The sequence below is a fragment of the Pelobates fuscus genome, chromosome 3 (genome assembly GCF_036172605.1).
Source record: "Pelobates fuscus isolate aPelFus1 chromosome 3, aPelFus1.pri, whole genome shotgun sequence".
Lineage (NCBI taxonomy): Eukaryota > Metazoa > Chordata > Amphibia > Anura > Pelobatidae > Pelobates > Pelobates fuscus.
The window spans coordinates 57,795,051-57,817,329 of NC_086319.1; the positions used below are offsets into that span (position 1 = coordinate 57,795,051).

The following is a 22,279-nucleotide window of genomic DNA, read 5'->3' on the forward strand; positions in this document are numbered from 1 at the left end:
CGCTCCTCTGCATATAGGAAGACGGATCATTTTTTCGTAATTTTTTGGGGAAAATTCAAAGGTCAAGGGGCATCCAAAGCCGCTTTGGCAAGATGGCTGGTAGAGGTTATAAAGTTGGCTTATTCTTCATCGAACCTTCCTATACCTGCTTCCTTGAAAGCACATTCCACTACAGCCATGGCTACGTCTTGGGCCGAAAAAGCATGTGCATCTCCGGAAGAGAGATGTAAAGCGGCTTCCTGGTCTTCTTTCAACACCTTTGTGAAACATTACAGGCTAGACGTATTCTCTGCCTCTGACGCTGATTTCGGTGTTACAAGCTGTTATGGCCTAAATTCCCGTCCTTACTCTGGGATCTCGATATATCCCTATTGTACTGCCACCATATGCCAGGAAAAACTGCAATTTTACTCACCGCTTATTCGAAGAATTTTACAAAAGTTTATATTCGACAAAGCAAGAATTATTGCATTTCTCCCCTTATGGCCCTCAAGAAGCTTGTTTTCAATGCTAGTAAATCTGTCAAAGGTAGACTACTGACATCTTCTGATGTCAGTCGAAATCGTGGAACACAACCTAGTTCCTCTGCAGTCTCTCAAGAAATTTTCATCCTAGTGCCCTGAGATTCATGAAGATCCACTTTCAATTCCAAATATCCAGAAATTTCTTCAAGTTGAATTTGAGAAAGGTTTACGTCCAGCATCTCTAAACATCCAGATATATGCTATCAGCTTCTACACTATTAGAGCCTTGGCATCTGAACCGTTGATCTCCAGGTTCTTCAGAGCAGTATCCAGATTTCTTCCTTCCTTATCAGAGAACTGGCACCTCACTGGGATCTTAATTTGGTCCTTTCACCACTATGTGAAGCTCCATATGGAAGACAGAAGTCTTAACGTTCTTACATGATACACTGTATTTTTGGTAGTCATGACATCTGCTTAAAGACTAGGAGATCTTCAAGCTTTAGCATCTGCTCTGTAATTCATATGGATAAATTTATCCTCAAGCTACACCCTTCATTTCTTTGTAAGCTTTCTTCAACAACCAATATGCACCAAGAAATCATTCTACCAGAATTTTGTCAGAACCTCTCAGTAGCAGATGTTTCATGCCTCGATTTCAAATGGTTACATGGTTATTTGGAGAAAAAAAAACCAGGCCTTTTACGTCTTTCAGTGAGGTCGTTTATGATTTATCAGACGCAAAAGAAAGGTCTAATGGCAATTAGACCTTCAAAAGTAAGCACTATAAATTAGACGTGTAGGCTAATACTGAAATAATAGAGAATACTTTTTTTGGGTGCAAGATACTACAGGCTGGTGTGAAATGATGTCTTCATGCTCTTAGGGGATTGATGGTCTATCCCCAGTTGTTGTGCACTGCCTCTAATCTGGAGGGAAAAGATCAAATTTAACTTATTGTAAATGTCTTTTTCTTTAGGATTAGAGGCAGTGTACGTATATCCCTCCCTATTTAATAAATATATTTTGGAAGTTAATTGGCTTTTATATTTCTGGGAACATTTAGGCAGATTACTGTTTTATAATTTAGAGAGGAGGTCTATTAGTAGGGGCTTACCTTTTACACTTCTAGGTTTTTCCTGTCCAGACAGACGATACCTCCTGTTCTTGTGCACTGCCTCTAATCCGAAGGAAACATTCATTTCCATTAAGTATAATTTGATCTTTCCATGTTTTCGAATGTTTTGTGGATTAATTTTTTTGTTACTTGTCAGCTAATTTTCCTATATGTCTTTGCATGTTGCGTAGACCATTTCTACAGATAACTATATATTTTTCCACTCTGTGTGCACAATGTTAATCTGACCTTTACATATGTACTGATATGCGTTTATATCTTTAATGTTTATTTAAATGCTAGAAAAATGTGTTTTTTTGCGAAATGAAAATTGTTCCAATTTAATGTAACTAGAAAACATAGAACTGAAAATCTTGTATAACCTAAAGCACTTTACAAGCAAAAGGTTACAGCTACAGTTGCCCGTGAGGAAAAAAAACCTTGCCATTTTGTATAGGTTTATAACTTCTCCCTTGTATTTGAGAGGGTACTGCTTCCTGTCTACATGGACGCACGTTTTCCATCAGTCGCTTTTCTGAGTCACACTCACAGGACAAGTGGGGTGAGCATCTGTTCTTGTGGTGAACGTCTGCTTGAGGGGCAGATGAGTTTGCTACCCTGGTCACCACCACTAGTTGGGACATTGTAAACAGAAGTCATAACTAAATTGTAATGTTTGTTTCAATTCGACTGTTTTGGCCTAAAAATTGTGACATTTAGTGTGAATTCACTGTAAGTGCATGGCAATTCACACTTTAGTGTGTGTGTTTGTCTACTTGACTTTTCCATCCATTCCATCTTATTGAAGAAGATGATTATGCTACAGTTATCAGCGGAGTTTAACAATTTATTATTATTTTTACATTCACGAAATAGGATGCAACTTTCTGTTACTCGATTATAATATAAAAATGTGCAATGTTTTTCCCTGCCGAACCAATGTACAATATTGTCGACACTCTACACGCCCTAGCTGTTATGGCAGAGCGTCATGTTTGTGATTCTCCCTGCACAATAAAATAAAGAATTAAAAAAAAAAAAAAAAAAAGAAACCCAACTTCTTAAATCACTAAAGTTTTTATAAATGCTACCTGTCTGTGGAGTTATTTTCAGTAAAAACAAATGTCTGGTGCAGATCTGTTCCATTTAACAATATTTCTGTCTGCTGTGACAATAACATTTTGCAAAGCCTATCTCCTAGAATTTTTGCATACAGCAGTTATTAAGCAACCATTAAAAGTCTTGATTTTGGTACAGCATCAATTTACTATCATTTAATGGAGTTTGCAATTTAATTTTAGATCCAGTAGGAACATTTTATTTTATTTGTATAGCCTTTCATTTGTCCTCTGGCATTGATCCCTGGAATATTATTACTAAGTAGGTTTTAGGCATAAACACCTTCATTTGGTTTCCAAGATCCTAATGCAGTATCATAGCAATAATGTGTTTTATATGGATTCATTCTGTGAATAATTTACTGTTCATGACCATATAATTCATTCTAATTTGATACCCAGTCAAGCTTTATAAGAGCTCAATGCTTGGTTTATCGGTTGAATTGAGTGTAATCCTATTATATAAAAGTGTATAGTTAGATAATTATAAACTTAGAGTTATATAAGTTGATATAAAATGCTGTATGCTGGCATTCTCAAAGTAGACATTTGTTAGGGGTACCGATTGTTGAGATAGTGAGTAAATATATATATATATTAATACACATTCTTTTAGCAGTGGGGATTTATGAATGTATGAACAAGGCAGAATTACAGTGGATTCCAATGAGCCTAAAGTTTGGCAAAGTATCATGGCAGGCCAACTTCTATAATACAGAATGGGAGAGTTAGAAGCGGCTTATGGATATCCTCGGTTAGGATCCAAACAAATTAAATTCCCTACAATATCCACTCACAACTAAAAAGAAGAAACTCTGGTCTGGGTTGTTCTAGCTGCTTACCCATACCCAACAAGTGCTAGAAATCCTATTCCCTACACCATTTCAACTTCTATAACAGGTGATGGTCAGCTTAGTACAAGCCAGCTACCACCTTGTAGAGGTTAATCCCTGGTTTTGCCAGCTACAGCTAGATTCTATAGATGGTGTATGCGCTTGGAAAACCATCCCTATGGGGATTTCACCATCGCTGGATATCCTCATGAAGAGTATAAGGATGTTCAGCTTCATTTAGACGACCTGGAGGTCATTAAGATCCAGGAAAGGCCTCTAGTGGCTTTCTGATAGACAGCCACTAGGTGCAATCTTAGTCCTGCAAGGTAATTTACACTGCAAGACTAAGTGGGACAGGGGAATTACTCCCAGACCACTTCAATGAGCTGAGGTGGTCTGGGTGACTATAGTGACTCTTTAAATGCTTTCTTTTGATTTCATGTGATTTATAGAATGATTAATTAGTATTTATTCAGTATTAATCTGTTTTTAATCCAAAATTAATATTTAAAACTATAGTCCATGCGCTATAACCACTTCAGCTTTGACATTTTCACTTTGAAATTTGTAAAACTTTTATTTATTTATTTTTGTCTTGCTTGCATTTTTAAAGCAAAAACTATTCCCTCTAGCTAGTAACTTAATACAAAGAGAAGCTTCTCCCTGCTCATTTATCTATAAAGCACGCATTGTCACACCAAGCACTCAAGATGCTAACTAACAGGAACTGTGACTCAGTTGCATAACAGAGTGTGCTCTCCATACCGCCTGAAGGAATTGTTTTTGCATAAAAAGCCATACACGAGCTGTAGTGGGTTATTTTGCTAAGAGTTTTTTGGTTCCGTCCCCTCGATTTAATGTCATCAGGTTGAGCAATAGATTGACATAATTTAGAGCTCTTCTTTGCACCCACAATCTGCTCCCTTCTCAGTCCCAATGATAAATCAGCCTTTACCCATCCCCAGAACTCTTTGCCAATTAGTGCCCTCCAAGTTTGACACAGTTGACTTTTATAATGCAAAGTTATCAGTCCAATCCTAGAAGAACACTCCTCAACTTTCTGAAAGGATTTAAATGTGAACTGCGTGTTCCCAATGTTTTGTATTGTAGAAATGCTTATTTCCAAAGAAATCACTCAGCACTTTATCAATTCTAAGTTGCATGGGAGGTTGTTAACTTACTCTTGTTAAATGTGTGCTCTTAACAGATGTGAGAGTTTCTCATGAAGGAGCATTTGCATTCTATTATTGGAATGTGATTATGCTAATGTCACCCATATATAGCTCTCTTCCCTTGATCTCTCCCCTGTTATGTGTCACCGCTTGCCTTTCTTCCACCTTTGACTTTCTGAAACTCAGTCTCTCTAAAACTGAGCTTCTTATTTTTCCTCCTAATGCTGGTCCTCCTCTCTCGCTCTCCCTGCTGGTTGGTGGTAATCGCTTCAGTTCGTCTATGCAAGCTCGCTGTCTTGGTGTTATCTTTGATTCAGTCCTCATCTTTGCTCCTCGTGTCCAGTCTGTTGCTAAAACCTGTCGATTTTCACCTCAAAAGCATTTCCCACGTCTGCCCATTTTTAAAGCTAGATGCTGCTAAGGAGCTTGTTCATGCTCTAGTAATTTCTTGCATTGATTGCTGTAATTCTCTCCTAATTGGTCTCCCCAGAAGCCATACTGCCTTGCTACAGTTTGTGATGATTGCTGCTGCCAGGCTAATCTTTCTCTCTTGTCGATACTCTCAAATCTTGCCTCTCTGGCTTGCTGTACCGTATAAGTGTCAATTCCGATTACTAGCCTTTTCCTATAGAGCTCTATACAACTCTAGTCCATTTTATATTTCTTCACTGATTTGTAGGTATGCCCCTTCTCGGTCTCTCCACTCTGCCGGCGGCCTTCTCCTGTCCGCTGCTTGCACTTCTCATAGGCGGTTACTATCCTATGGAACAGCCTGCCTACCCCTGTCAGGCTCTCCCCTAGTCTTCACTCATTTAAGAATTCTCTCAAAATCCATCTTTTCAGAAAAGCTTATTACCTCCTAGAGTAACTTCTATTTAACACACATGTCTCTTTCTCTCTCCCAAAGGGCCACATTCCTATCTTACCTCCAGTTCTTCTACTTTCCCACCTTCTTTGTTTGCTGTCCCCTCGATACACTTCCTATTATATTTTTATACCCCACCTTCTCTAAACTGTAAGCTTGTTTGATCAGGGTCTTCATCAACCTATTCTTCCTGTAAGTTTGTAGTTGTCTCATTTATTAATTGTCCCCCTTTTTATAATATTGTAAAGAGCTGCTGAATAATTTGCCGCTATATAAATACCAATAATAATAACAATAATAATAATTGCATATATCTTGTAAGACCTGATGTTTCCTCTAGGGGGCATAGCGCAGTTGCGGTGAGTATAACCTTTCACCACTGGGTTAAAGCTGATGGCAGCTCTAAATATAAACAGAATAATTACCATGACAAAACTTTATATAGTGCCAACCTATTCTGCAGCTCTGTGCAATACATAAACCAAGACAAATAATTAGTTCAAACAATACACGATTGACATATGAGAAGAGTAGATGAAGAGGGCCTAACCAAACAAACTTGCAAACTTAGCCCTTTAAGTCCGGAGGGCGTACATTTCCGTCCTTTTTAAAGCGGCTCTAAACGCCGCAGGACGTAAATGTATGCCCTCCGTTTTTTATTTACTTACCCGGTTGCCGGCGATCCCACGCCGGCGATCGCGGTTGGGGGGACTCCCAGGGAGACCCCCGCGGCACGTCCGCCCTCCAGCAGCCCCCCCGGCCATGTGAGAGTGAGGTCCTTGCGAGGACCTCACAATCACATGGCCAGTATAGCTGGCTGCTGCATTGCCAGCAGGGGGACTAACTGTAATGACAGTCCCCCTGCTGGCTGAAATCAAATCAAATTAAAATAAAATAAGTGTAAAAAAAAAAAAAAAGATATAAACTTAGATCATATATATATATACATATATATATATATATATATATATATATATATACACATATATATATATATATATATATATATATACACATATATATATACACATATACACTGTCTAGGTGTATTTTAATATTAATATATATATAATTATATATATATATTAATATCAAATTACACGTAGACTGATACTGATTAAATATATATATATAATTATTGTTATATATATTTATATATAATATAAAAAAAAATATGTAAATACGTAAAAAAATAAAATAAAAAAAATAATTGAAAATAAAATATTAAAAAATATATAGATGTGTTTTATTTTGTTCTAACTGTATTGTGATATTAATATATATATATTTATATCAAAATACACACAGAATGAAATAATATATATCTACATAAATATATACGTATATATCACTATATATATACCTATATATAAATAAAAATATTTAAAAAAAATTATATATATATATATATATATATACGTATATATACACATATGTATGTATATGTGTATATATATATATATACACATATATTAATTCTACACATATATTTATGTAATAATTTTACATAATTAGGTATCCTAATTAATTACAATTAGCGGGACCTGCCTGACAACCCATGCCGAAAGTATAGGGAATTTAATTTGCTAGCACTATATTTAACCCTATAACTTTCCAAGACACCATAAAACCTGTACATGGGGGGTACTGTTTTACTCGGGAGACTTCGCTGAACACAAATATTAGTGTTTCAAAACAGTAAAATGTATTACAACTATGATATCGCCAGTAAATGTGAAGTTTTTTGCATTTTTCACGCACAAACAGCACTTACACGGACGATATTATTGCTGCAATACTTTTTACTGTTTTGAAACACAAATATTTGTGTTCAGCGAAGTCTCCCGAGTACAACAGTACCCCTCATGTACAGGTTTTATGGTGTTTTCAAAAATTACAGCGTCAAATATAAGGCTTGTGTTTAATTTTTTTCCTCATTAAAATTCACCAGATCGCTTACGTTGCCTTTATGACCCCATGGTAGCCCAAGAATGAAAATTACCCCTATGATGGCATACTAGTTGCAATAGTAGACAACCCAAGGTATTGCAAATGGGGTATGTCCAGTCTTTTTTAGTAGCCACTTAGTCACAAACACTGGCCAAAATTGGCATTTTTTGCATTTTTCACACACAAACAAATACTAACGCTAGCTTTGGCCAGTGTTTGTGACCAAATGGCTACTAAAAAAGACTGGACATACCCCATTTGCAATACCTTGGGTCGTCTACTATTGCAAATGGCATGCCATTATGGGTGTAAATTTATTTCCTGGGCTACTATACTGTCTCAAAGGCAACGTAACCAATCTGGCGAATTTTAATTTAAAATGTAACACGCTATATTTGACCCTGTAACTTCCCCAAACACCATAAAACCTGTACATAGGGGGTACTGTTTTACACGTGAGACTTTGCTGAATACAAATATGTGTATTTTATTGCAGTAAAAGCAAACGGTATTATGCCATTGACAGTTAAAATGTCATGTAGAACTAAAAAAAATAAAAAAAAATCTTATTTTTTCCCATTTTTTTCATATTAGATTATGTTTCATAGCTAAATATTTGATATTAAATGAAAGCCCTGTTTCCCCTGAATAAAATGATATATAATAAGGGGGGTGCATTTAATATGAAAGAGGTGAATTACGGTTGGACAGACATATAGCGCAAATGCCAGGTTTTGTTTATTACATTTTGTTTCGTTCACAACTTGTACATTTAGCTGCGGTCTTAAGGGGTTAAAGAGTAACTATAAATGTACCCATCACTAATTCATTTTTGTCAATACTAATCGTATTATTTGTGATCCCACGAGTACACATTTATTTGCTAATACATATTGCATTGCTATATTGGCTCAGATGGTGATCATCACTTATCTATCTTTTTTCATCCACGCATTTGCTGGTAACTTATTCTATTCATTAGAATACATTTAGAATGTCCATTTATCTGCCTGAACCTGGGTTCGTCACCCACAAGTACAAAGCGAGTGTTCATGATACTTGTTTCTTTTTGTTGTGTGTTTTTGAGGTACAATGTTAAGCATTCAGGTTTTTGTTTTTTTTGTATGATGCAATCCTTAAGTTTTCAAAGGGTGATGGGTATATTCTCTTTCTCCTGCTTTCTATCTGTAAGTTGAATTTGTTTTCTGTTTACTTGCATTATATGTTTTTTCAAGTGATTGCAGTTGACTGTCAAGTCAATTACTGTATTAACTTTGTCACTAAACTCAGTATTTATTCATTTAACCTCCTCCTTTAGGGCTTCATCTGTCCCCTGTGTATGAAATCCCACGCAACGGCTGAAGAACTTTTCCTACACTATCAAGCTTCTCATGAGCCAAGCAATGACCCTGCACATGGAGAAGACCACGTATCTCCAAAAAGGTGAGGAGCAGTTTAAATTGTATAATACTGGAGAAGTTATCTTATATTTCTGTGGTCAGAGAAGTATTATGATCTCACAGCTCCCTAGGCAGGTTACTAGTTTGGGCCCCCGTTTATTCTTCACATAGGAATGGTTAAGCAACTTCATGGTTTCTGAGTCCTTGTCTAACTACTGGGACCTTGGCAGCTGCCTAGTGTCACCTAGGTTAATCCTGCTTCATCTATGGTTATGTTTTTTTTCTGTGCTCTCAAGGCTTCATCACTTTTTAGTTTGTTTAAAATTCGTTGCCTAAAATTCAGGAAAGATATGCCCATTTTGCACAATTTGTGCTTACAGTAGGGCTTAATGCAGGGATATGAACACATTACTGTAAACTGGTATTTTCCTGTCGTAAGTGGCAGTACTGAAAACAAGTGGGTAGTCACCTCCTTAAGTGGAGAAGAAGCTCTGCAAATTAAAATAATTACATTAATTCCCTCCTCCCTGCCTATAAAAGGTCATACAGTTCTTCTTGTCCCGATCTCGAGATGGCCGAGTAGCTCTTTTTACAAGGCTGGTGAGGCTCACGGGATGACACCTGGGGGAACAGGACCCTAAAGCTCCCCGGGTGGTTGAGCTGTGTGGCGTCCTTCAACATCGCGTTACGGAAGGTAAGTGGAAGGTAGATTTTTTGACGGCTAATGCTTAAGCATATTCTGTGCATGACCTTGCTTTCACCAAGAGCGGTTGTAAGCAGTGATACACCGTGTTACCAGCCCTCCCACACGGTAGTCAGGTTTTTGCGGTGAGATTCACTTAAGTCTCTACTTTAAGTATCCTCATGTGATTTTTGGTTTCAGTTTGGATATTTTATGTTTTTTCCACAATATGTCCAGCTCTGCATCTCTGGAAAAGACTGATAAAGAGAAAATGCCAGCCCCCAGGCCCCCTGCGTACAAAAAGGCTACATGCAAGGCCAAACTTTTGTGTTGTAGTGCATGTTCAATTCCTCTTCCAGACAGATGTAAAAAGAAAACTTGCCACCAGTGTTCTGCTGAATTCCTGGAAAAATCAAAGCATCAAGAGATGTAATCATTTTTAAGTTGGTTTCAGGACAACTTATCACAGACTTTTGAATCCTTTAAAGACACGGTGAAAAAAGATAGCGGTTCTGTTAAACGACATGAGCCACACGATAAAAAATGTAAAAGGCTGAAGTCTTCATCACATTCAGACCTCTCTTCGGGAGAATGTTCCAGCTCTTCTTTATCAGAAGTCTCTAGCTTAGACTCCAGTGTGGACGAAGGGTTTCCAGCAGAGGAATTAAAGAGATTTATTGAGGAAGTGTCTGCTGTGGTTCAGGGTTTGGAACCCTCAAGCAGTAAGGTGAAAGGCTTCCCCACACATCCCAGAGTTCTGGATTTTGCTTCATAGAGAATGGGAAAACCCAGAGAGACAAGCTTTTATTTCAAAGCATTTTAAACAGATCTTCAGGCTACAGACTCAAGATACGTGGGAAGATCTCCCTAAAGTACAGGTGGCATAGTTGTCAAAGAAAACAACTATTCCAATAGGAGAAGTTTTGGGTGTAAAAGAACCCATGGAGTTCTGTAGACGGGCATACCAGGCTGCAGGCTACCAATGCAAAGCTGCTATTGCAAGGGCAGCTGTGATCAAAGCTAAATATTTCTGGCTCCTGTCCTTAGAACATATGATTATGGATAATACAAATAAGGACCTGTCTCATTTATTCGACCTCATGCGGTTATCAAATTATTTCTTGCTGGATACGCCTGAGGAGATGTTAAAGCTGTCAGCCCGCACCATGGATTTATCTTCGGTAGCAGACACTGCTTCATAAGCAGTTTTGTGTTAACTGTCTTTTGAGAATAAAAAATTATTTGGTTCTCCACTGGAAGAGATCATAAAGCAGATGGCGGACAACAAAAAAGCTCTGCCACAAGAGCACAGGGTGTCTGGGGACAACAGATACAGAAGGTTTCGAAACCGAGGTCAGAGGCCTTTTCGTGGCCAAGACAACTACAGAAAATTTCGTAGACCTTTCAGACATGTCAAAAAAGAGACCTTCAACAAACAAGATAATAAAAAGAGATATTTACACCAGAAGAGTAGGGGGTTGACTCAAATTCTTTGTTCCACAATGGCAAGAAACAACTTAAAATCTGTGAATATTAAAGACCATAGCGGAGGGTTACAGGATAAAATTCTCCAAAGACCCAGACCCGGATTTTCTGGGATCAATTTACCAAATAAGCGAAAAGTTAGCAGCTCTTCCATCAGCAGCCTTGCCAAGAAGGCTGTTATAGAAAAGGTACCAAAATGTCAAGAGTTCCAGGGAGTGTACTCTTGCCTTTTCCTGGTCCAAAACCCAGGCAAGACTTTCAGGCCTATTCTGGACCAAAAGAGGGCCAATGCCTGTATACCTTACTAGAGGTTTCGTATGGAAAACATTTTATCCGTGACACACATTCTGCAGTGAAAGGATTACATGACAAAGCTAGACGTAAGGGATGCTTATCTCTATGTGCCAATGTCAGTGTCTTCAAGGAGATATCTCAGGTTTGCAGTAAAATCTGGAAAGGGAAAACTACATTTCCAGTTCAAGGCACTACCTTTCGGCCTCTCATTAGCCTCACGTGTCTTCACAAAGCTCCTTCTTCCATTAACGGCAGCACTAAGACTGAGAGGCATTGCAATCGTCCCTTACCTGGCTCCTAAAAGCAGATTTATTAGAACACCTATGCAGGAATCTGTAGGTGACCATTCAGTTCTTGAAAAACCATGGATGGATAATCAATTACGAGAAATCCGAAATGTGTCCTTCGACACACATTCAGTTTCTAGGTCTATGGGTGGATTCAAGACTCCTTTCCATTTCCCTACCAGTAGAGAAACTAAAAAGAATCCGGAAGGAAGTTACCATTCTCCAGAGAAGAAACTCCTTCTCCATAAGAAAGGCTATGAGCATTTTAGGCCTTCTTTCCTCTACCATTCCGCCTGTGAAATGGGAAAGGTCATAAATCAGACCCTTACAGTGGAACATCCTTTCCAAATAGTCGAAAAGAGAGGAAGATTTAGATTCAGCAATTAGTCTTTCATACAGGGTAAAGACACAGCTGAATTGGTGGAAAAAGAGTAAAGATGTTTAGAAATCAAGCTATCCTTCCAACAGAAAAATTGGATAGTCATGGCTGGGGAGACCATCTAGGATCCCAATTTCAGGTGGGAAAATGGTCTAAGGAAGAATTTCAGAGAAATGAAAGCTGTTTGCAACGCCCTTTTAGCTTTCAAACCGGTCATAAGCAAAAAGTCTGTGCGGATTCAGTCAGACAATGTCATAACTGTCACATACCTAAATCGACAGGGTACGAAGGTGTTTTCTCTCCAGACACTATGTTCAGAAATCATGGCTTGTTCTCAGGAAAATCTAGAATCAATCTCGCCAATGTACATCAAAGGTTCCAACAATATAATCACGGACAATGTAAGCCGACAGTGTAGGACAAAGTCAGAATGGTCTCTTTACCCTCTCGTCTTTGCGAATCTGGTCAAGCACATTACAAATCAGGCTACCTGATTTGGTCTACCAGATATCAATCCAATGGCCACAAGAAGAAATGCGAAGGTCCAAAAATTTGCTTCCATTCTGAGAGAAGATCATCCTTACGTTCTAGGCGTTTTTTTAATGCCATGGAAGTTCAGAATGGCGTATCTTTTCCCTCTAGTAGCTTTGATTCCCCGCATTGTGCAGAAAATAAGATCAGACAGGGCAAAATATCTTGGCAATTTTTCCTTTTTGGCCAAACAGGAGCTGGTTTTCGGAGATCGATGGGATGGCAATAGCTTGTTGAGAACTCCCTTGTTCGAGCGACCTTCTAGAGAACAAAGATCTTGTCCGGTGGAGACCATAAAGATGTTCTGACTGATGGCATGGTTGCTGCAAGGATGATCCTTTAGGCATGTCTGACAGTATTAGTGATATTCTCCTGTCATCCACTCGCAGATCCACGAACAAGATTTACCTCAGGATCTGGCAGAAGTTCCTGTATTGGTGTTCACAAAAGGGTTGTCTATCTTTTAATCCATGTATTCCATGCATCCATTTCCTGCTACAAGATTTGGCATACAACAGGCTCAATCAAATGTTTTTTAAAGCTGTTTTTCTGAAACGTCCTTCAAGGCTTTCTTCTTTTCCCACATGGGATTTGTTCTCAAGGATATGTGCAGTCCTCCTTTTGAACCTTTGGATGCTATACCTTTGAGGATTGTATCCATGAAAAAAGCCTTTTTGGTGGCAGTTACCTCGGTTAGGAGGGTTGGAGAATTGCAAGCTCTATCAATTTCCTCTGAATTTACAGTATTCCATCAAGACAAAGTGGTTTTGCACCTGAAATCTTCTTTTCTGCCTAAAGTTCTCTCCAGATGAAACCTTAACGGACCTATCATTCTACCTTCCTACTGCCAAGCTTAATCATCTGACTCTGAAAAGAAATGGCACTGCCTGGATGTTAAGAGGGTGTTGAAAGCTTATCTCTTCCGCTCAGCTCATCATAGAAAATCAGAGCACCTGTTAATCAATTTGCAAGGTTCTTTTAAAGGCAAAGATGCTTCTAAACAAACTATCGCTAGATGGCTGATTGAATCTATCAAACTGGCTTATGAGGTCAATCTCTCCCTTCCGTTCCCAGGAGCCCGGCGCTGGAGAAAGGTAAGCGTTTAACCCCTTCCCCCCCTTCAGCCCGGCGGGAGGGGGATCCAGAGGGTGGGGCGACCCAAAGACCCTATAGAGCCAGGAAAACTAATTTGTTTTCCTGGCACTATAGTGGCCCTTTAAGGAGAGGGACTATCCACTTGTTTGCAGTACTGCCACTCTACTATGGAAAATAGAATTTACGATAAGTTAAACTACTGTTTTTGTTTTATTTCAATTTGATGTTTATATTCTAGAACTGACATTGCATGAATGTCTAGCCTAGTACAGCTACAGCATGCTGTAAGATTAGTTTAACCACTGCAGGTATGAATTCCACAACACACATGTCCTCATTCTGCTAGTGCTGCACAGTTAAAGGAATACTCTAAGCACCAAAACAAATTTAGCTTAATAAAGTGCTTTTGGTGTATAGATCATGTCTCACGGGTCAATTCTCTGCCATTCAGGAGTTTAATCGCTGGTGTTTCTGTTTATGCCACACTAGCCACAACTCCCCTGGCTGTAACTCACCTTTTAAGTTCAACACACTGTGCAATAAAGGAAGTTTAAAAATTTGATCTTTCTTTAGAGCAAGTGTGTATGGAGACTGTGTTGGTCATATGCAGGGGAGGTGTGGCTACGGCTGATAGAAATCCTAAACAGCAGGGAATTAAGCATCAAGACTGCAAGTGTGTGCTCTACACATCAAAACCACATTATTACCCGGTACATTGTTTTGGTGCTTATAGTGTTGCATTCTTTATTTACCTTGGGAGTATAACCACTGTCGTGAGCCAAGTTATTTTGCTTAGAGTGATGCTTTAAAGTGTACTTGTCACGATACGCACAAGATAGAATTAACTTAAATAGGAATACATTTGATCAATGCATCGTGCTAGCAAATGTATAGATTTAATATAAATTATGCTCTCCTCCCCCATCTGTTTAGCAACTGTTGATATAGACTTCACTATACCAGTGCCAAAGAAGTCTATGACAAGAATTTAATTATAGAGGAGAGGAATCTTAATTATTAATCATATAGTTGTTGCTTGAAGGCCCATATACATTTAGATTAACATGATATTATTGCTTTAAGTTTTGTAAAATATATATATATATATATATATATATATATATATATGTATATATATGTATGCAGCCTGATAAATTATATAGCACAATATCTATATATATCACGCGGCCACATGACCTTTTTACATTTGCCTTGTTCTATATTCCATGAGAATGCAGAGTAGAGGACTTACGGTCAATATCTACTCAGGTGAAAAATATTTAACAATTCTCTTTTACAAATGGTTTCTCATGTGTTGTGGCCAGTCTTTTATCATAGTTTTACATACAGAAATTGATATATAACATGATATATTTTTGTCTTATTCTTTGATTTAATTCCAGCGATGAAGCCCTATTGCTTCGACAGGAAGTTCAAGACTTGCAGGCTTCTCTTAAGGTTAGAACTTTTGATTTGACCATAGATTTGTACCTCATGTGCACATTTCACTGCTTTAAATCACCATGGGAAAAGGAAAAAAACATGTTTTATACTAAACCCATTATCACTTTTATTTTGGTCATAGGAAGAGAAATGGTATGCAGAAGAGTTGAAGAAAGAGTTGGAAAGAGCTCAAGAGCAACTGAAGCAAGTAATTCCCTTAAAGTATTTAATATTGCTCTAAAGCAAAACAAAAAATTATTGAAACCACATTCTCGCCTGTACTCCTTTATTTCAGGTTTAATGGCTATTGACTTTCTTAAATAGCAGTGTCCGTTTTATCTTTAACTTTGATTGTCCTGTAATATGAAAAGATATTTAAAAAACATTTCCTTCACATTCTGTTAGACTGTTCTCTTACTGCCAACATGATGAGAGATTGTTGGGGTCAATTCATGAAAGAAAGCACCCTACTCTTATCCCTTGTATCTTTCTGCATCAGCCAGCATCCCCAGTTAATTCATTTTAGTTCCACCTGGTGTGAGGACATTTCTTTTTGATGCCTAAAATCTAAATTGTCCGACTATTCAGATAATGTGATGAATTCTGGTCTTCAAAACCTAGCACAGAAGTGAAAAATTAGGGACTGAGCATATAATTTTTTAATTTTTTTTAATCGCTGCTTTTAACGCACTTGATCTGCTGAATATATAAAACATACTGCTTCGAACACACAGTTTTAAGCTGCCATCAAGCAGTGGTGTCACCAGTGTGTGACCAGTGTGTGACTCAATCTGATCCACTGGGAGATGTACAGCCAAATAAAATGGCGCGTACTGTAATTTGAAAGGTAAAAAATTTTCATTTACCTATCTACATCACTAGCATTGCTATTTAGGTCATATTGGCAATGGTATGTCAAATTATCTTGAGAGAGAGAAATATTCATCGGAAGCTTGCGTTACATAACTTCTCTTTGTTTATCTATTATGCATAGGATGATTTATCATTTCTTTCCACTCTAAACCCCCACAGTTTCCTTGAAATACTTGTATTCTCTTTACACTTAAAAGAATGTAACCTGTTATGGGATATGGGATTGGCACGGCGGCTTTTTCAAGAGGCACTATAAGCACCAGAACCAGTGCAGCTTAATGTAGTGGTTCTGGTGTTTATAGCCTGTCCATGCAGGCTTTTAACTCAGAAAAAAAGGCAGTGTTTGCATTGCTGCCTAAAATATCCTCCAGTGACAGTCACGAAGATGGCTACTAGAGCTGCTTCCTAGTTCAGTGCTGCAGTGTGCAGCACTGGCATTCAGCATCTGCACGCACTGCATGAAGACACGGAACATTCCCCATAGAGATGCATTGATTTATTGCATCTCAATGAGGAGATGCTGATTGGTGCAGTGCAGTGCAATAGTCTCCCAATACTTTCCTGTGGAAAAGCATTGGAGTGGCGGGGATCATCAAGACCAGCGTGGTGTGGGAGAAAAGATGAGTGAAAACACAATTTCAGCGCAATCAGAGTGGGGCTGTGGACCTAAACAGCCATACCAGGACTATAGCGTTCTTTAAATGTTTGTGTGACACCCGCCCACCCACCCCTGATTGGTATTAAATGAAGCTGTGATAGCAAAATGTTTGCAGATCCCATAAAGTATCAATCTTGCATGTGGACAGTGTTTCATTGTGTTTTCTTTTTTTGTATTTTGTCCATTAGGTATCTGTGCCAGATGGGATGACCACAGTTGCAGCTACAGGTGATTTGCATTCTGTTGCATTAAATTGTTTTTATTGTGGAAACAGAGGATAATGTGTATACAGCATATCCAAACTTTTACAGCATCATCGCCTATGCAGAGGCTCTGCGTAAGTAGCACATGTAACAGAAAATATGCCTTCGCAGAGGCTAACATGTATCGAAGCTTTACGTATTCTAAACTTTCAACGTGATGCTCGCTTAACAACTAAATAATGTGCAACGTTAGCCTGTTTTGACTTGCAACATTCGTAGATACTTTTCTGCTCTTACATGGAGCGGTTCGTAGTGTGTGTGTGGTTTGTAGTGGTGTATTCTAGCGTGTTCACCTAGCTTATTCTTGCCAATAACCTGTCCCCGCTAGTACTGTGCCATCGCCTGCGCGGGGGCACTGCTTGAGTATCAAGTGATTTGCATTCTGTGCTATCATTTGTCTTGTTTTTCAGCTATTTCATTACATTATAATGGGAAACAGATCATGGTAATGTTGGAATTCTTTCAGTTAACGGCATTGGCGAGCAATAAATATTTATTGCAGCTCCATACCATTTCACGTGTCCTTGTGAAATTCACAGCTTATTTCAGCTTCCCAACCTATAAAAGTTTCATAAAAATGTTCCCCACAGGTATTTATTAGTTAATATGGAGCCTTGGCAAAAATGCACTTTAATATAATTTAATATAATATCATATTAATTGTTCATCTAATACTTACATGTAGGTAAATAGATGTATACTAGTAGCAGTGTTCAACATTGAAAGTCTTACTCTGCTAGCCAACCTTACACATTACATGGCAATGCAAGCTATGAGGGTCCATGGGTGAATTTCTACTTGTTAGGGCTGAATTTTGAGCCCTGCTATTTGTCTCTATAAAATGTATAGCTGTATGCAAATATATATTTATGTTTAAAGAAAATATTTCTCATACAATGCAATTCTTCTTATTCTGTAAGTTGAAGTTGTGTTAATATAAAGTATGTGTTCTTTTTTGAAGGCCTAGTTAGACGCGGGTAGAATATTAATTTTAGATCAGGTCTTAAATATTTCGGACAACTGCTTGTGTGACCTTCATTGCTGCTAATATCACAGCAGTGTCAGTCAGTTACCAATATGGGCAGCCTGTGATGTGAAATGGTGTCTCTCTCTAGAAAACTCAAGTTCTAAAACTGGACAGAATTTCAGAAAACTAAACATTTAAATTAACAATTACTATGCTAAATGCAGTAACATGATTGCTTCTGGAACATTTTGTGCAGTAATAATTTCTCAGTTTTTTCTTAGCTTGATTTGCTTAGGGTGTCCCTATGTTAAGGTGACACTATAGTCACCAAAACAACGTTTGCTCAATCAAAGCCGTTTTGGTGTATAGATCATAGCTCTGAAGTCTCATTACTCAATTCTCTGCCATTTAGGAGTAAAATCACTTTTGTTTCTGTTAATGTAGTTATAGCCACACCTCCCCTGTCTGTGACTGACACAGTCTGCATGAAAACAAAATGGTTTCATTTTCAATCAGATGTAACTCACTTTAAAAGTTTGTAACTCACTTTAAAAGTTTGTATCTCATTCTCTGTAAATTGAACTTTACTTATTGGTGGCTCCTGTAGGGTCTAGCAAGCTATTAACAGAACAGGAGATAAGGAATTCTAAATGAAACAGAATTTATAATAAAGGAAGTGTAAACATGAAATTACTCTTTACAGCATTGTTTATGAAAACTGTGTAAGTCACATGTAAGGAGGTTTGCCTAGGGATGCAGAAACAAAGTGATTTAACTTCTAAATGAGAGTTGAGCAAGGAGAATTTAGTGGCATGTTCTATACACCAAAACTGCTCTTATGGGTGGGAGCAGTTTTCTATGCAAATGGTAAAGGTTCACTCTGTAATGGCACGAGTTATTGAGTTTCTCTAAGCTTTTGTCCGTTCTCAGATTTCTCATGTTCTCTGTTTTTGCTTCAGTAACTAAAGTAGACCTAGCTAATGTATAACAACATTTTATTGACATGAAAAATGATTTATTGCATGCAAATGCCAGAATATTTTGGATGCTTCCTTCATTTTATTTACATGCCTCATTTTTAGGAAATCTGTTCATTTGAAGTTAGGAGAGTATACAAGGTGACATTTGTCCATTTTTCTTCCAGAGCTTCAGTCTTTAGAACAGCAGGTAGAAGAAGCCCGGACGGAAATCTTTAATATTAAGCAAATGAAGGACTTGTTTGAGCAGAAAGCAGCCCAGCTGGCCACCGAAGTTGTTCGTGAGTATTATTTTTCTTTATTCTTGCCGTACTACATGATGCACTGCTTATTTCATCTCCAGCTGGGTTTTCTTGTCAAACCAGAGTTAAAATCAGAATATGATGAAGAAAAAGGTCACCTTGCAGCCGCAAAAGAGAAAGTTGAATATTTAAACCAGGAACTCGAGTCAAAGTCACATTTAATTGAAGACTTAAAGACAGAGTTGGTAAGTAGATGTTTCCAGCAAATCTTACACTTCTGATATCTTCTCTTTAGACCTTTTCACATTTGTGATAAACCCTATTTGTAAGAAAAAAAAAAATGTGATGGCTGCACTTTCATAATCTACATAATATATAATTAACAAACAGAAAATAGTGCGTAGGCGCTTCACTGAAATTTAGACAGTTCTGTATATAATAAAGATATACAATAAATGGTGTAACCGGTAACCTAGTGCTTCCCCAATGCACTAAATTTACATAAGACAAAAAGAAACATTTACCAGTATATACACCTCCCCAATGTGATCACAGCAAAAATTTGTAATATTACCAATATAGGACCAATATGGGACTGGACTGTATTGCAAACAGCGTGGAGCTGGACTTGGGTATAAACTACAATAGAAAAACAATAAAAAACAACAACATAGTGTAAACTGTATAATAAAAAATGTGTAGTAGGTAAGTATGTGACTCTCACTCACATTCTCCAGAGCCGTACCAGGCTCTGTAAAACAGGCTCAGGGGTGCCAGTACTGGCTAACGATCCAGGTGATCCAGATAGATGCGACTCCAGAATTTGGATGCAAAATATATTTATTGTATAAAATTTTTTAAAAAGGTATAGGCACTAATGGGCACTATGGGGGTGGAACCCAAAACAGACAATAGTATATATAACAAAATTGGAGTTCCACTTACCCCTATCTTTTAGCAGCCCAGAGTGTCAAAAATACACATAAAATAACAAATGTAAATATGCAGTAGATTGAAGCAGACGCGTTTCGGCTAACAGCCTTCCTCCAGTGCTTGTCTTCAATATATAATGTCACAATAAGTCACACTGGTAGGTATCCTCAGTAAACCCAATAAAAGGGACACAGCAAGCACCAAAACAACGTAAGCTTAATGAAGCAGTTTTAGTATATAGACCATGCCACTGCAGTCTTAATTATCAGCCACTTACGAGTTAAAACAGTTTTGTTTCTGTCCATGCTACCCTAGCCACACCTCCCCTGGTTGTGACTGACACAGCCTGCATGAAAAAAAATGGTTTCATGTTCTATGTTTAAGCTTTAGAAGTTCTTAACTTCTGTTCTGTTAATTGAACTTTAATCACACATAGGAGGCGCCCAAAGGCTCAAGCAGGCTATTAACAGAGCAAGAGTTAAACAATTCTAAATGAAACAGACTGTGCAATAAAGGAAGTTTAAACTTTAGATCTCTCTTTACAGGAAATGGGTATGGACACTGTGTCGGTCTCATGCAGGGGAGGTGTGGTTAGAGGTGCATAAACAATGATTTAACTTGAATGAATGAGAAATGAGCAGTGAAACTGCAGGAGCATGCTCTATACACCAGAACTGCAAAGCTGCTACTTTAACCCCTTAAGGACCAAACTTCTGGAATAAAAGGGAATCATGACATGTCACACATGTCATGTGTCCTTAAGGGGTTAAGCTAAGTTGTTTTGATGTCTATAGTGTCCCTTTAACCCCTAAAGGACCAAACTTCTGGAATAAAAGGGAATCATGACGTGTCACACATGTCATGTGTCCTTAAGGGGTTAATAGTAAGAATATCCACTGATGTCAAAATAAAGCTGTCCTTTTTTAATTAGTTAACAAATTTAGTCTTACATAAACACTCTGAGCATAATTGCCAAAGCCTGATGTACAAACTAACATTTCTGCATTTTGCTGTGCAAGGAAGACATAATGCAGTGCCTAAATTGCCATATAGTTCATAGCACCCAGACCGCCCCCAGAAAATGTAGGTTTGTAATAATTATTTTATTAAAATGTTACGAATGTTGGCCTATCAACTCAAAATACGGGAAGCATATAAAATGCTACATGTTGATGCAAGGAAAATTTCTAGCGATAGATCTACTTTTATTATTTGATCGTCTTTCTCAGTATAATTATCTGTATGTTGTTTTATAGATGTGAGAACTGATTTAATGAAAGCTTTAAGTGAACCTGTTATAAAAAAATTAACTTATCTGAAATCACTCCCATATACACATTATACCATATATCACAAAGATACATAATGTATTCAATGTAAAATATAAAGATTTACTCACTTTTCCTCTGTTCCAGATCCACTTCGTGCATGGTACTTTTTGTGTAAAACCCACCTCCTGGGTGTCCTCCGCTCTGCCTGCACTTTTCCCATTTGCAGAGCAAATCTGTTAAGTGACGTCGACATGCTGGCTTCATTTCCAGCATGCTGGTGTCAAAACAGAGTCTGTCCTAGTGCCGGCTATGGTGTTTCCATAGCAACCACTGTGGTTGCTATGGGTGTAGAGCAGAGGGACCTCCTTTGGGAGGTCTTTTCTGTATGCCAATACATTGACTGAGAGATGGGAGAAAAAAAACAAAAATTTTTTGCAGAAGTTTATCTCATAATCTATACTTTTTCTAACAATACTGCTAGCACAATGTAGAGATAAAATATTATGCTCACTCTAATGAGCATAAGTTGTTCGGGGCATGACAGGTGCCCTTTAATGTATATGATTGTTGTGTACTGTGGTTACAGATAGAAATACATGTGTTTGAACCATTACAGGGACACTTTATGCTGGTACTTTATCTATTACTTCTAAATCCGTATCTAAATGATGCAATAAAGTATGAGCAAAATCAATGCAGTAAAATTAATAGAGATCATCATATGCAATATTTGATATATTTCCTCTGGTTGTGCAGCTTATACAAAGCATTTTGCTCAGCCAATCAGGTTTCTGCCTTACCATTTTAGGGCAATGCTGAGCCTGTCAAATTGTTCTTCAGTTTTCTGTTTTATACGTTGCTGTTCAGAGTTATGTCAGTCAGTGTAGCTGTTTTATTGGTACATAAAAAAGTGCATGCTTTATTTACCTTGGGAATATAATGATGGCAGTGAGCTACGTTATGTTGCATTGTTAAAAGGG

General features: G+C 37.8%; 1 protein-coding gene across 1 annotated transcript in view; it reads left to right on the top strand.

Annotated features, from left to right (window-relative positions):
- Positions 1-22,279, top strand: part of EEA1 (early endosome antigen 1) — a 113,575-nt gene that overhangs the window by 34,175 nt on the left and 57,121 nt on the right. Inside the window, exons 3-8 of the mRNA XM_063447099.1 lie at positions 8,838-8,962; positions 15,076-15,130; positions 15,258-15,323; positions 16,835-16,874; positions 19,021-19,134; positions 19,219-19,340. Coding sequence (XP_063303169.1) covers positions 8,838-8,962; positions 15,076-15,130; positions 15,258-15,323; positions 16,835-16,874; positions 19,021-19,134; positions 19,219-19,340 — 522 coding nt within the window. The remainder of the gene's footprint in view (positions 1-8,837; positions 8,963-15,075; positions 15,131-15,257; positions 15,324-16,834; positions 16,875-19,020; positions 19,135-19,218; positions 19,341-22,279) is intronic.